The 16,197-nt window shown below is 37.5% G+C and overlaps 1 protein-coding gene across 12 annotated transcripts in view; it reads left to right on the forward strand.

Annotated features, from left to right (window-relative positions):
• The window catches only part of GK (glycerol kinase), a 77,665-nt gene that overhangs the window by 42,295 nt on the left and 19,173 nt on the right, over positions 1-16,197 (forward strand). For 5 of the 12 annotated variants that reach the window (XM_003317405.5, XM_016943685.4, XM_054676175.2 and 2 more), the window contains 7 exons: positions 736-845; positions 1,311-1,377; positions 2,415-2,432; positions 5,093-5,128; positions 5,521-5,588; positions 12,213-12,255; positions 12,713-12,793. In XM_003317405.5, the coding sequence (XP_003317453.1) occupies positions 736-845; positions 1,311-1,377; positions 2,415-2,432; positions 5,093-5,128; positions 5,521-5,588; positions 12,213-12,255; positions 12,713-12,793 (423 nt within the window). The remainder of the gene's footprint in view (positions 1-735; positions 846-1,310; positions 1,378-2,414; positions 2,433-5,092; positions 5,129-5,520; positions 5,589-12,212; positions 12,256-12,712; positions 12,794-16,197) is intronic. The other 7 variants (XM_003317403.5, XM_016943689.3, XM_016943686.3 and 4 more) reach the window with 2 other exon arrangements.

The following is a 16,197-nucleotide window of genomic DNA, read 5'->3' on the forward strand; positions in this document are numbered from 1 at the left end:
GCCATTTTCACGTGTGTCAGTCACAGTTGAATGAGTACCTTTGACAATTGCATCGAACCAGAGTAAGGCAAAATGTGGAAACTGTGAGCTGCAGGAGACTCAAGGGAGCACATTTTGGCTATATCCCACTGGATGCTGTTTATTGACCTTTGTTCCTTTCCTACCTCTTATTGCTTCCATGTAAAGGAAAGCAGCAGTGCCTTCAGTTCAGGCATGTGGGTACACCTGAGAAAGAAAGTTTAAAACTCTCCTTTCAGGATATATGCTTAGGTGAGTGTAGATAGCATAATGCGAATTGTTATTTAAACAACAACAGCAACAACAAAAAAAACCAAAGAGATAACAACAACACACAATTCTCTAATAATCCTTATGAGGCAGATATTTCCATTTATTTCATCTCGCCGAATTTAATAAGACTCTGAGTTTTCTCAACATAATAGGATGAAAACAAAACCGATTTTTAATTTATCTATCAAGTAACTGGAATTGTGCTGATAAGGTGGCCACTAGCCACATTTGGCTATTGAGCACTTGAAACATGATCAAATTGAGGTTTGCTGTAAGCATGGAATATACACCAGATTTCAAAGACTTAGTACAGAAAAAAGAAGGTAAAAAAATGTAATGTTCCGTTCTTTTGCTTTATGTGCTCTGCTGATTATGACCCTTAACAATATGTAAATTAAATTGCCAATAAGTACAAATTTAACCTGATTTTTTTACTCTGCCTAGAGTTTGACAGGAGGAGTCAATGGAGGTGTCCACTGTACAGATGTAACAAATGCAAGTAGGACTATGCTTTTCAACATTCATTCTTTGGAATGGGATAAACAACTCTGCGAGTAAGTTCTGTTTTGCTCTAAATATAGTTTTCCCAATACACTACCTATTTATAACCGAAATCTTAATATTTTCAGATGTCAGTGGAGCACCAAAATTTAACTGTTGATATTTCAACTACAATATGCAAATCTATGTTGTGTGTTTTTTAAAGAGAGACTATTATTGCATTTATAATAAACAGGCCAAATTAATTATTCCTCATGGAAGTTTAGGTTCCTTTATAAAAGTACTTTGGTTTCTGTGTGCTTTCTAATTTTTATTGATTGGCTTGCATAAAGTTAGAATGTTAAATATCTAAGAATACAGCTATGTTCTGTTGGCTTACGTATTTATTGCTATCTAACTCCATGCTCAAAAACATCCATTTCTAATTGTTATTTATGCTTTTTGCATTTAAATACATATAAATGTTTCTAGATGTCTATTTAAAACAGTGTTAAATACCCAATCTTCTTGTTTTTCAGATTTTTTGGAATTCCAATGGAAATTCTTCCAAATGTCCGGAGTTCTTCTGAGATCTATGGCCTAATGGTAAAAAACAAACAAACAAACAAAAAACACACCAAAAAACAAAAAAAACCCTAATAATTAAAGTTTTTTTATTACAAAACAACTTTACTATTCATAATTCAAAAGTCAACTGTGTTATGTTTTGTGACTTAAAAACTTTACAGTCCTTTTTATCAATGGATTTGCATTTATAAACTTTAATTGGTTTTTCTTTGAGTATTATTATTTTTAAAGAATTGATGGGATACTCTAACTTTAGATGTTGGCATGAGCCAATTTATTCTTTGAATCCAAATAACTGTTTAGTAGTTGTGGTGTCTGCTTTTAATTTAGCGGAGAGACTCTGCATATTTAGTAGTGTTCTTTTTCCCGTTGAATCTTTTTTATGGCCAAGCTATGTTATATATTAGATTCTTTGCCTGAGCAAAATTTAGCAAAGAAACTGAAAGCAAAGAGTCTGTTTCTGATTTGGGATTGCTAATTAAACTAGTTTCCGTAATGGACATTTTTACTTTTGATTTCACTGAAATCCAGTAAAGACATAGCTTCAACAAAAGTGTGCCTAGCATCATTAAGAGTCTGTGGTTAAACATCAGGAATGAAAACCTCTAGGAGGATTTGCACTGGTGTTTGAGCACAAAAATCTGGAATTTATGATAAGACTCAGGAATAAGTCTGATAAATTACAAAAAGTATTGCTTAGACATTTCGTGAAAGATATGAGAAACTTCACTTACAAAGTTAATAATAATATAGATGAACACTAAGTGCTCTGGATAAAGCTTGAGCAAGAATTTTTAACTCTTTTATTTATAATAAAGCTTTTTAAGGCAACATAGAATTTCTTAAGGGAGCCATAGTCACTGCTTATCTACAGTAAAAGTGCTTTGATCATTTCATAGCTGTCTGCAAACTGACTTGGGTCAGGGAAAAAGAAACGATGCTTGAGAAATAGTTTCACAGGATGGTTAGAAAAAAAAACGTTGAACTGGCCTAGTTTTCTCTTGTATTTAAAATATTATGCTTCTATCCTTCTTTTTCCCCCTTGCTGACTATAGAAAATCTCTCATAGCGTGGTGAGTAGGTTCCCCGCCAATTATGTACCCATTCATTTGGAAAAGATACAGTGCACTTCCATTTATTTTTAGACAAGCAGAAGTCCATTTACTAAACATATATATCTAGAATTTCCGTGACCTTCCAAATTATTATAAGCTCTAGTCAGATTTTAATTTTTAAAAAAACTTAATCTTGTTTGTTTTTAAAGAGTAATGTTCTAAAATAAAAGACTAAGGTAGTTTCCTGGAATGAGAGATTCTGATATTCTCATAAAGTACAACTGTGATGTGCTTTGGGCTTTACCATAATAGGGCAATTAGATAGATACAGTTTGAAATGTCTATTTTAAATGATATATTGACCACCTTTCCAGACCAGTTAGTTGGAAATGCACTGTTACTTTTTCTGCATGCTTCATCAAGGATGCTCCAGGAGGAGCATCAGAGGTCCCTCCCTCTGAAGAAAAAAGAGCACTTTACATGCCTGAACACACATAGTAGATCCTGTTGATAGTTTGTTAATTTTGAAAGTATAAGCAAAGACTTCTTGTAATACTTAAATATATCAAGATATATAGCCTCTAGGTTTCCTATAGATTCACTTTAAGCCTTTTATGAAATTTACCCTTTACTTAATATCCAGGTTCAGATTTTCAAAGAAGATATACAGTAAATGAAAATAGCAGGTTTTGCTGGGCACGGTGGCTCACGCCTGTAATCCCAGCACTTTGGGAGGCCGAGGCGGGTGGATCACGAGGTCAGGAGATCGAGACCATCCTGGCTAACATGGTGAAACCCCGTCTCTACTAAAAATACAAAAAAATTAGCCGGGCATGGTAGCGGGTGCCTGTAATCCCAGCTACTTGGGAGGCCGAGGCAGGAGAATGGCGTGAACCTGGGAGGCGGAGCTTGCAGTGAGCCGAGATCGCGCCACTGCACTCCAGCCTGGGCGAGAGGGAGACTCCGTCTCAAAAAAAAAAAAAAAAAATTAGCCGGGTGTGGTGGCACATGCCTGTATTCCCAGCTACTCGGGAGGCTGAGGCAGGAGAATCACTTGAACCCAGGAGGCAGAGGTTGTGGTGAGCCGAGATGGTGCCATTGCACGCCAGCCTGGGCAACAAGAGTGAAACTCCATCTCAAAAAAAAAAAAAAAAAAAAAAGAAGAAAAGAAAATAGCAGGTTTTGAATTAACCAGAAAACAAGAAAGAAATAAAATGATACCAGCTATCTAGAGGACATTTTCTATTTTGTAAAGGGTTTCTACATTTATGCTATTATTTCTTCATTATCATAGCTATGTGAGGTGAATTCTATTCTTGCCCTCACTTTAACAGACGGGATATCTAAAGCTCCCAGAGCCTGGGAGACTTGCTCATACATGGCAGACCAAGGAGTCAGGTCCAAAGCTTTAGTGTGGTGCTCATCCTAGTACATCACCCCTACTTCAGGGATTTTATATATATATATATATATATATATATATATATGTTATATATATATGTTATATATATACATGTTATATATATTACACGTTATATATATAACATGTTATATATACATGTTATATATATATAACATGTTATATATATATATATACACATACGTTTTTTATATATATATATACACACACACACTTTTTTTTTTTTTTGAGACGGAGGCTCACTCTGTCACCCAGGCTGGAGTGCAATGGCACGATCTTGGCTCACTGCAACCCCGCCTCCTGGGTTCAAGTGATTCTTCCACCTCAGCCTCCTGAGTAGCTGGGATTACAGGTACCCGCCATCATGCCTGGCTAATTTTGGTATTTTTGTGGAGATGGGGTTTCACCATGTTGGCCAGGCTGGTCTTCAAGTCCTGACCTCAGGTGATCCTCCCACCTCGGCCTCCCAAAGTGCTGGGATTACAGGCAGGAGGCACAGTGCCCGGCTGGGGATCCTATTTCTTAGTTCTCCTAATTCCTTAATATCATTAAATATTGCCTTGAGTTAATGTGTCTTTTTTTAAAATTAAGGTTGTCAAGTCTACAATCAGCCACTTAAATCTCATTTTTCTTCCTAGAATGCTGGCCATCATGATCAAAATAAAAACCAGTATTTATGACATAAATTAACTGTTGCTTATCTAAATTTGAAGAAAGATGTTTGCTATGAACAAATAATATACAATACCTGAACACTCTTGTGTTTAGAGCAGCTTGAGTAGAAAGAAAAGTTGCTAAAATATGGCCTTGCAAAATAAATGTGTTTCATACTGGTTTGATAGCTATTGGAAGAATATATTAGTCATTTCTTAATAATGGCAATAATAGCAAAGTACTAATGAACTTGAGCAATCACGTAGCCCAATCTCCATTTTGTAGAGAAATAATGTGATGTATTGAGAGATTTCAACAGCCTGCTAGTAGATTAATACTAACTAACTAACCAAGAGTAGAGCCCTCATTTACTGGCTCCCAGTCTAACGTTTTATGTTCATTCTCCAGTGCCACATCTCTTCCTGTCATTCTAGGAATACTTGTAGTATCTGTCTCTTTATCATTCATTTAGTTGAAATGCTTTCTTTGTCTTGTCTGCCCACATCCTCTGGCACATTGCTACTTGTGTTCACTCTTGTTGCAGCTATGTTAGTAGAGCCAAAATTTTGTGACTATTCATAATCCTTTTTTAAAATTTTATTAGAAAGCTGGGGCCTTGGAAGGTGTGCCAATATCTGGGGTAAGTTTCATCACCAAGTGTCTCCCCATCCCCACCCTTCCCCATGTTATGGCTTTCCTCCTCTTAGTTCATCAATGTGCCTCTTTTTAAACTAGGGAAAACAAGTAAAAGTTGCAAAATTGGCTAATTCTTGTTCTTACATGTCATACTGTGGGCCATTGAGAATCTTTTGAATAAATTAATTTTAACTCTCCCTTCCCATACCTATTATCTTACATATTAACAAATGGTATTAACAAATGGGGAAAATGGCCAAATGGAGAAAATGCAAGGAAATAGACAGTTCATTCTTTGATAAATAAAAAATGAAAAATAAATCCTATGGCTCTTCTAAAAAGAAAATTAATACTATTGTATTAGTCAGTGTTCTTTATTGTCATTTATACTTTCAGTGTTTAGGGGACCAGTCTGCTGCATTGGTGGGACAAATGTGCTTCCAGATTGGACAAGCCAAAAATACGTGAGTTTAAGAAACAGACTTAAAAACCAATGCTGTTTTGTTTTTTCTACTTGGTGCTTTGAATAAGGAAAAGCTTTTGAAGTTCATCCAGGATGAAAATCAATAGCTTAATAGCTCCAATATGCATATATACACTTTTTACCATTTTTGTATATCTTTAAATAAAATACAAAATGCCATATATATGCACACTGATGAAGCTTATAAAGACCTAAATTTGTAGGCTGGGTGCGGTGGCTCACGCCTGTAATCCCAGCACTTTGAGTGGCCGAGACAGGTGGATCACCTGAGGCCGGGAGTTAGAGACCAGCCTGACCAACATGGAGAAACCCCGTCTCTACTAAAAGTACAAAATTAGCCGGGCGTGTTGGTGCATGCCTGTAATCCCAGCTACTTGGGAAGCTGAGGCAGGAGAATCGCTTGAACCCGGGAGGTGGAGGTTGCGGTGAGCCGAGATCACGCCATTGTACGCCAGCCTGGGCAACAAGAGTGAAGCTCTGTCTCAAAAACAAACAAACAAAACCTTAATTTGTAAAATTCATTACCTTTTATATCCTAAAAACTAAATTTTGGTTCAAAGTATTCTTGCCTTTTTGGGGAGATTGGTGGGGTGGTGAGAGGGGTGGGAAGAAGTGAGGAAGAGCTGTAATATATAGTTTTTGGCATATTAAGTCTTTCTCACTAACTGTAAAGTTATATTTTTGTGGGATTTTCAAGGTTATTTTCCTGGCATTGTGCTTTCTCTCCATTATCTGAAGTTTCGCCTTTGACAAGAAGCAGAAAGAATGATAGAAGTAGAGATTTGGTATATTTTTCTCTCAATCTCATCTTCTTACTACTCACACATGCAGAATCTGGAACAAGCCCCATATCTAAGAGTAATAAGAAGATGACTCCCACTTTAGGATAAGAAAATGGATACTCAAGGAGCTTGCCTAAGGTCATAGCCTTGACACAAAAGCAGAACCAGATCTCAAGGCCATGCCTTCTGAGTCTGAATCTGGCACTCTTTCTTTCTGTTCCACCAATCACTATACTTATTTGAAGGTAATCTTTTTATTTATTTATTTATTTATTTATTTTTACTTTTTATTTTTATTTATTTATTTTTTTGAGATGGAGTTTCATTCTTCTTGCCCAGGCTGGAGTGCAATGGCGCGATCTCGGCTCACTGCAACCTCCGCCTCCCAAGTTCAAGCGATTCTCCTGCCTTAGCCTCCCGAGTAGCTGGGATTACAGGCATGCGCCACCACGCCCAGCTAATTTTGTATTTTTAGTAGAGACGGAGTTTCTCCATGTTGGTCAGGCTGGTCTCAAACTCCTGACCTCAGGTGATCTGCCCGCCTTGGCCTCCCAAAGTGCTGGGATTACAGGCGTGAGCCACCACTCCTGGCCTAGGTAATCTTTTAAATATTAAAAAATCTACCTGCCAATTATACGTATTCATGAACAAAATTAAATATGCCTCAAAAGCTGAATTAATACTGACAATTATAACACAAGCTTAGCCAATGGCTATTGTGTTACCTATAATGTTTCATGTGCTTTAAACACATGATATCATTTAATCCACATATAGATCCTATTATTCCCATTTTATAGATCAAGAAACTGAGAATTAAAGAAAAAAATTTATGCAACAGCACACAACTAGTAAGTGGGAGATGCAATATTTGCACCCAGATCCATGTCATTCCTTAGCCAGGGTTCTTAACCTGTGTACTGTACTACCTCCTGTATGGAAAAGATTTCCATATAACTGGCAAGAGGCTACATTTAATTGTTATTTTCTTGAGGATTTCCTAATTATCTCATCGATTTTAACTTCAGTGGTTAAGTTCTTCCTTTGTGAATAATGGAATGTGTAACATTTCTAGATTAAACGTTCTTGTAGTCTAGCAGGGTCAGTGGCTCTCATGCAAGAGTGTGACATTATTTGTGTGAGAGTTTTTTGAGGAGGAGGGATGTGGGAATTCTTTGCAGGTCATGGTAATCTGAGGTTACATGACCAAGAGCATCTGAGTCAACCTGAGTCTGGAAACATTCTTGGAATCTGGGTTCCAGGCAGCTGGAATCAAGTGCCATGAGAAACTTTGAAGCAAAGCTGTTGGGTTTCAATGGGAGGATAGAAAAGTCACAAAAGATTATCTTAGTAATGAGATGCTTTGAAAAATGAGCAGTATTGGAGGGTACAGGGAACATTGAACAAAGATACGTATGGGGAAATAGAAGACTTTGTTTAGAGAATGTAGAGAACATTAGAGTAGGGAAGTGACAAAAAATATAAAGCTAGGATCATGTTGTGAAGCCCTATATTTCAGGCTAAGGAGCTTTTCTTGATAGGCAATAGGAAACTTTTGAAGGTTTATAAGCTGGTGTTCAGAGATGACTGGAGTTGTCAGTAGCAGTCTTGGGTGAAAGTGAGGAAAGACTAGAGGCCAAGATGCCATGGTGGAAGCCACCATAGTGTCCCGGTAATGAGCACGTGGGCTCAGAAGGATGGAGACAGAGAGGGAGGCCATGAGTGAATGTGCATGGCACTGCAGAGGAGAAAGGGAGGGGAAGTAGGTATGTCATCTAGGTACCTGGACCCTGTGGTTAGGCTTAGCCAAAGTAAGGAAAGGGTCTGAGTGGAAGAATTTCTGTTCAGAGCGTGTTTGTGGTGCTGGCAGGCTGTATGTTGCACACATTTGGAAATGTGGAATAAGTTCAGTATAAAAATAGAAATTTTTGGCCAGGCACAGTGGCTCATACCTGTAATGCCAGCACTTTGGGAGGCCAAGGCAGGTGGATCACTTGAGGTCAGGAGTTTGAGACCAGTCTGGCCATCATGGCAGAACCCTGTCTCTACTACAAATACAAAAATTAGCTGGGTGTGGTGGTGAGTGCTTGTAATCCCAGCTACTCAGAAGGCTGAGGCATGAAAATTGCTTGAACCTGGGAGGTGGAGGCTGCAGTGAGCCGAGATTGCATCACTGCACTCCAACCTGGGTGACAGAGTGAGACTGCCTCAAAAAAAAAAAAAAGATGGAAATTTTAGAATTTCCCTAGATAGAGGGGATTTTGAAGCAACAGAAGTAGATGAAATTACCAAGAAAAAATATACAAGTAGAGGAGATATTTACACAAGTAGAAGTAGCAGGCACGGGGATGGAGAAGTCAGAAAAACAATGCAGTTATTCATTTTTTGTTATATATATATATATATATATATATGAGATAGGGTCTTGCTCTGTCACTTAGGCTGGAGTGCAGTAGTGAGATCCCAGCATACTGCAACCTTGACCTCCTGGGCTCAAGTGATCCTCCCCTCTCAGCCTCCTGAGTAGCTGATACTACAGGTGCATGCCACCACACTCAGCTAATTTTTAAATTTTTTGTAGAGACAGGATCTTACTATATTGCCCAGGCTGTGTCAACTTCCTGGGCTCAAGCAATCCTCCTGCCTCAGCCTCCCAAACTACTGGGATTATAGGCATGAGCCACTGCACCTAGCCTGAAATTATTCATTAGTGTGGAAATCCAGGGTAGACATATTTATGAGGGAGGCATGGTCAGTAGCACAAAACATTACTAAGAGGTCATGGAGGCTGAGTACCAAGAATGGACCATTATACATAGAAATTAGGTCTTCATTTGGTGACTTTTTTTTTTTTTTGAGATGGAGTCTCGCTCTGTCACCAGGCTGGAGTGCAGTGGCATGATCTCAACTCACTGCAACCTCTGCCTCCCAGGTTCAAGCAGTTCTCCTGCCTCAGCCCCCCGAGTAGCTGGGACTACAGGCGCCCGCCACCACACCCAGCTAATTTTTGTATTTTTAGGAGAGACGGGGTTTCACCATGTTGGCCAGGATGGTCTCGATCTCTTGACCTCATGATCTGCCCACCTCAGCCTCCCAAAGTGCTGGGATTACAGGCGTGAGCCACCGCGCCCAGCCATTTTGTGACTTTCAAGAGTGAAGTTGTACTAGAATGCTCAAGATAGAAGCCTGGTTGCAAATGGTCAAAAGAGATGTAAGCAGGTAGGAAATCGAAGACATGTGCTTTGCAAAAATACAACCATCCAGGAATGGTGAGAGAAGGACATAGTTTGTGAGGTTAACAGGATTATGTAACATTTTGGGAATTTTGTTTGATTTTGTTTGTAAGTTATGGTAAGACCAGAGAATGTTTCTTTGGAGTCTGAGCGGAGAACAGATGAAAGTTGTAAAATAAATGGGGGATAAGTGATGGGCAAGACCAAGTAAGAGGTTAGAGAGATTGGGATTGAAAATTTAGTTAATTTCTCCCAACCTCAGCAGGGAGAAAATGACAGTCAGCTCAGAATTCAATGAAAAGCCCATCTCTGTTTCAGAGTGGGGGAAGAAATTATGGATGATTCTAATTTTTCTTTCAGCTTAGCTGTATTTTCCAATTTTTCTAGAATGTAAAAATTATTTGAACATTAAATTTTATTTTTCTGAAAGAGCACCTGAGATAGCTGTCTCATTTGTCCAGTAGTGCTGACTGGGTGTGGTGTGAGTTTTTTACCTCCCTCACAGCTTCCTCTGGGGTCAACCCCCCTGCCCCTATGCGCCATCTTCGTCACACCTCTCTGGGCTGCTCAGTCCTGATCTGATAGTCATGAAGGAGAGCAAGCAACGTTTACCTTTGTAGAAGTTAGAAAAGTGAGACATCTTTCTGCTGTGTTTGAACACAGTACAGTGTTCTGTGAGTACAATGTACAATGAGGAAGGCGAGGTAGATCATGTAAATGCTGAAAGCTCCATATGTGCTTGATGACTGGGAAGAAAGAACAATAAAATTTAAGAGGAAAATACTTGCCTGTGTACTGCTTTAAAAGCTGTGGCCTAAGTATAGCAAAGAAGTCTCTTCATATTTGCTAATACTCATTAATTGCTTATTAAGTATACTCACTTAAGAATTCACTTTTATTAAGTACCTTGAGTCTTCTCATCAGTTTTGCACTAAGACGCGTACGCAACTATTCAGTATAGTGTTTATATGGATGCTAAACTGGTACAGATTTCTCCTTTAAAAAGCAAGAAATAGATAATTAACTTCCATTTTTATGAATATTTATCACAGTAGATTAACTTGAAACATGTAACTTTTTCAGTGTGCGGCAATAAAACGGTATAGTGATTTTGTGTTTTAGTTTGTAAATGTATTACCTGTACCTAGTGTTATTTGACAAGTATCTTTACAAAATTAGATATTAGTCCCATGCTCCTTGAATTTGTCACCTGCTCATCAAGCAGGCCAAGAATATATTTGGGTGAGAAGAGATAGACTATCCTAGGCTAATCCTTATGGTAACAATGGTACCTGGAAAAATGTCGGAAAACAATTTCCCTTGGTTTTGTGTTTGTTGCACAATCAAAATGCAGCTGATGGGATCTGTTGAGTTAGTGCTGACTGGTGGTAGCTTCTTCTGGGATCCTTCTGCCAGCTCCTGGACTGAGCACTGTCCCATCTTTCAGTTGCTGGAATGTCACCAGCACAGTTAGAACCCTGGTGGTGCAGGGCACAGCAGCAAGGCCCACGGGGAAGGAATGCCCAGCTTGGGCAGAGCCAAGCAAGGGTGACTGTAGCAACCTTGTTACCCCAAGCTTAACTGTTCCTCTGTGACCCTTACTGGTATCACTTTGGGCCACTTATCTGCCTGGCACATGTCAAAACTACCTATTAATGTCCAAGGGCCAGACTTGCTGCAGAATCCAAAGTTTATATTGATAAGGCTGCCACAAAATAAATTCAGTTCTTCTGTATCAGCCATGTTACATTCTGGCTCTGATTATCAAAGGTAGACCTTAAATTGCCTTCCGTTCCATGCCACTCTTGTCCTAGCTTTCCAACTACACCCTCCCACACTCTGTATCCAGCCTCCCCACCCTGCCAGAAGATAGTGGTGTTTCTCATTTTATGACTGTATTAATGATAGAGCTAAGCTGGCTGTCAGTCATGATGCTTCACTCCACATGGATTAGTAGTAACATAACTATGACAGAACTTAGAATTTGTTGTAATTCAGTGGTATTTTATAAACACAGCCCTGGCCTAGGACTGACTAAACACTAAATACTATATCTGCATTTTTCTATTAAGATTACACTGGCCAGGCACAGTGGCTTAAACGTCTGTAATCCCAGCACTTTGGGAGGCTGAGGTGGGTGGATCACGAGGTCAGGAGATCAAGGCCATCCTGACTAACACGGTGAAACCCCGTCTCTACTAAAAATAGAAAAAATTAGCTGGGCGTGGTGGCACATGCCTGTAGTCCCAGCTACTTGGGAGGCTGAGGCAGGAGAATCGCTTGAACTCGGGAGGCGGAGGTTGCAATGAGCCAAGATCGCGCCACTGCACTCCAGCCTGGTGACAGAGCAAGACTCCATCTCAAAAAAAAAAAAAAAAAGATTGCACTAAGTACATTTTCTTCTAGGCTGATTTCTAAAACATTATTCCAGGAAGATATATGATTTTTGTTAACTTTAGGAACTTTTATAAAACTGTAATGACTTTTTTGGACTAAATTATATGTCAGTTTTGATCATTTGTGTTATTAATGTTTCATTATTTGCTTTCAATAAAATTGTCTTACTATTCATTCTCCCTTCAACCATAGGTATGGAACAGGATGTTTCTTACTATGTAATACAGGCCATAAGGTTGGTTTTTTAAATTAAAAAATTGATTTAAAAGTCTAAGTTCATCTAAATAATGCTTGAACATAATTTACTATTAAATAACTTTTAGTCTTTAGCTTTTACTTAATCTTTATCAGGGTTTAATTTAGAGCTCAATACAAAATTTGAATCGTTCTAATAAGAACCATTTTAGGCTCTTTGAATTTTACATGTGTGTTTTTAATTGTGTTGGTGGGAAATCTAGACTGAGACCTCATCAAATTCTTAATGCAAATCTAATTTGAAACAAGAAATAAACTTTTTATACAGCTTAAATGTGTTCTTAATTCTGATCGTTTTGACTGTAAAGATTTATTTTAAAAAATTGGTTTATTGATTGCATTATTTTGTACCTATGTTATTTTAACTTTAAAAAAAATGTTCTTATGTTATCTTTTCATTTTCCACTACTGAAATCTTTTTTTTTTCTTTCTTACAGTGTGTATTTTCTGATCATGGCCTTCTCACCACAGTGGCTTACAAACTTGGCAGAGACAAACCAGTATATTATGCTTTGGAAGTAAGTTCTTTTTAATCAATATGGATAATATGACAAACATTCAAAGCTAATAAAAATTACAGTGTTTTCTAACACTTTTCTGGTAAATCTTAATACAGAGGACTCAAAAAGTTCTGCTTTCTTGGCATTTGATTGAGTTGAAGGAACCTGAAACTGATCTGGGTGTCAGGACTCACAGGAGACCTTGATTAGATTGGTTCCTCAGTTCTTATGCCAATTAATCATGTCACCTTAGGCATATTACTTGACAGCTCTACAATGTAAGGTTTTTTTTTTTTAAATCTCTAAAGTTTAATCGGATTAACGTGCTCTCTAACATTTCTTTCATCTTGAAAATTATTTGATTTTATAAATAAAATGCTCCAGTGTTCCAAAGAGAACCCTGGGCACAAAAAGGCAGAACAACTCTCTTCACTTGTCTCCTCATAAAAATAAATTTTGTGTAACATTTTGATATAGAAAAGAAAGTGAGGAGATTTATGCCACTTATCACTGGAAACATTTGTTTCAAACATTTTTGTATGTTATAGTAGGAATATGCCAGCCTAAGCCTATAGGATATGGTAAGTTAGTGTTAGAAATATTTATTTATAAAGTCAAAGAAATAATATTCTTTTTGTAAAATTAGATACATTTCTTATAAGCATTTCTATATAATTAATTTTGAAATGGCTACCTTATAATGCACAAGTATACACTTGATCTGCAGACTCATTGAGGCTCATTTTTTGGAGTGCCTGATAATAATTTGGTCACAAGTTAAAGACTTCTAGTTAGAGTTAAAACATTTTATTAGTCATTATGCCTAGCACATGAAGAATATTAGTTTATTTCTATTTTTCTCCCTTCCCCAACCCATAAACACTATAATATTTCTCCCCAGCTCCTTTTCTATGGATGGAAGCATTTGTGAAAACTTAGTCTGTATATTAAATGTATCTTAACACTTCTCAGAACTTAAAATCCTACAAGCCCTCTCCCTCTCTACTTTCCCTCTGTGGAGAGTGCATAGCACAACACTAGGCACATAGAATATGCACTTGATAAGTGTTACCTATAATATAATAAGAATATGATTCTGCTTTTTTTCTTCTTGCATAGGAAACAATCAGTGCTTTAGAATATAGGTGCCTTAGACCTGGGACAGGCCTCAGGGACAGGGGTCACTCGGTCTTAACTCCCCTCCCAATGTGAAAAACCTTCTCCTGTCTCCTTTACCAGTAGCCATCCAACTTCTATCTGAAGACAGCACCCAAAGTTGCTTCTTAATAACACCTCTAGCATTGGACCTGCATTGGTTGTCAAAAGCGTTCCAAGATTAGAGGCTGCGGTCAGTTTCTCTGGGTCTTCCTCCTCCAGGGTAAACTGACCCAATGCCTTGATCTCACATGGTTTCTGGATGCTTTATAGTTCTGAGCTCCCTTCATTGGGTGCATTGCAATTCATGTCGTCCAGAATGGAATATAACATTCTACATCTAATCTGACCTGTACTCAATCAATAGGATGATTTGTGCCTCTCCTACCATAAGCACTACTTTTGCTCCTCTAGCCTGAGAGTTCATTAATTTAGACTAATATTTATTAAATTAATATTTATTAATTAAAATAATTAATATTAATTTAGACTTCATATTATTGGCCCTGGGAGCATATGCTAAAAAACCTAGCTCGTTTTCAAATGAATCATTGTCAAACCAAGTCTGCTCCGTTCTGTATTTGTGTAGTTTTTTTGTTAAATCTAAATTCAGGTCTTTGTTTCTTCCTGTTTAATTTCATAATAGTGATTTTAGCCTATTCCTATGTAGTCTGAATTCGTTTTCACTCTTTACTGTTACTCTTTCAGTTTTGTCTCATCTAGAGATTTAACAAGTATATGCTTTATGATTTTGTTTCAATTTATGTAATGCTTTTAGATGCTTAGAATTGTAAAAGCTCAGAGAGACGCTAGATCATATGACAATATACCCTCCTATCCCCTTGTTTTACACGTGAGGAAACTGAGATTAGAAAAGTGAAATTGGAGTCCCTTGGCCAAGTAACTTTTGACAACAGTAAGTAGCAGATCCAGATGCTTGGACATCAAAGCCTTGATGCCTAGGCCACCCTGCTGTACCATTTCCTTCCTTGTAAGTCTGGAAGTTCTGGGCTCCAGTCTCCCAAGTCCAGTGTTGTTGTCACTGCATCTAGCTTATGTCCCTTCCTTCATCTGCTAACCTAGCGGTCTCAGCAACAACAACAACACACATACGCATACTAATATGTTAACGGTGTAGTTAGAATTTTTTTCTTTGTTTTCTTAATTTTTTTTTACAATGAACAAACATTTAAAAAAAAATTAAATTAAACCAAACCAAAAAACAAGGGTGGGGAATAATGCTAGACTGGTAAAACTTTTTATCAGTAAACACATGCTAATTTCACTTGGTCATACTAATTCCTTTTTTTGTAAATGCTTACAAAGTATATATTTAATAATATTGTCTTTCATTTGATCAATTGTTGTTAGGCTTAGAAGTTGGAGATAGGAAAATTTTAGTCTTTATGCTCTTTAAAACCTAAAACTATAGCTACCCATCTTCAGTCTTTTAGTCTTTTTCCATTCTTCCTCTGCTGATTTGGGAGCAATAAGATACATTTCTATGTTTTTATTTTGGTGATTTTTTTTCTTTTGCGTATACCCTCAGATTTTTAAGATATTGTTTAACCATATATTTTTCTAAGAGTGTATGTCATTTTTTGGTATTTTTAATCTCCCGACCATGATAAGGAACTCTAATATTTTATTCTACCGCCTCCATCACCAATTGTGTTATTTTGTTTAAAGCTTTCATTTCCCCCATTTTGTTCAACATGTAATAATTACTGTTGTTTTCTTTGCAGTCCACAGTAAATCATATTTATTGACTTATTTTTCTTAGTTTGTGTCCAGTATCATTTCTTTGGTCTCACACCTTTTTTATTCCCACCTACTTTTTTCCTTTTTTTCTTCTTCTTTTTTTTTTTTTTGCTGAGGGGCATCCTTCTATAGTTCTTTTAGTTTTAGTGTGGGATAGTAAGCCTATTCTTTTTAGGTTTGTCTTTGTTTTGCCCTCACTCTGAGGATGTATAAAAGCCTATATTAACAATTGTTTTTCCCACATCCCTTCTGGCCATTTTCGATGTTGATGAGACCTCTGCTGTCAATATGTGGTTCATTTGTAGATAATCTGGTTTATTGTCTGGGAGTTTCTAACATTATCTCTTTATCATTGATGTTCTGTAGTTTTACTATGATATGCCTGTGTTTGGATTTATTTTTATTTATCCTGTTAGGTACTTGGATCCAAGTCTGTCTTCAGATCTGGAAAGTTCTCAGCAATTATCTCTTCAAATATTGCTCCTCTACCATTACCTCCATCCTCT

This window comes from Pan troglodytes, chromosome X (genome assembly GCF_028858775.2).
Source record: "Pan troglodytes isolate AG18354 chromosome X, NHGRI_mPanTro3-v2.0_pri, whole genome shotgun sequence".
In the NCBI taxonomy this organism is placed as follows: Eukaryota; Metazoa; Chordata; class Mammalia; order Primates; family Hominidae; genus Pan; species Pan troglodytes.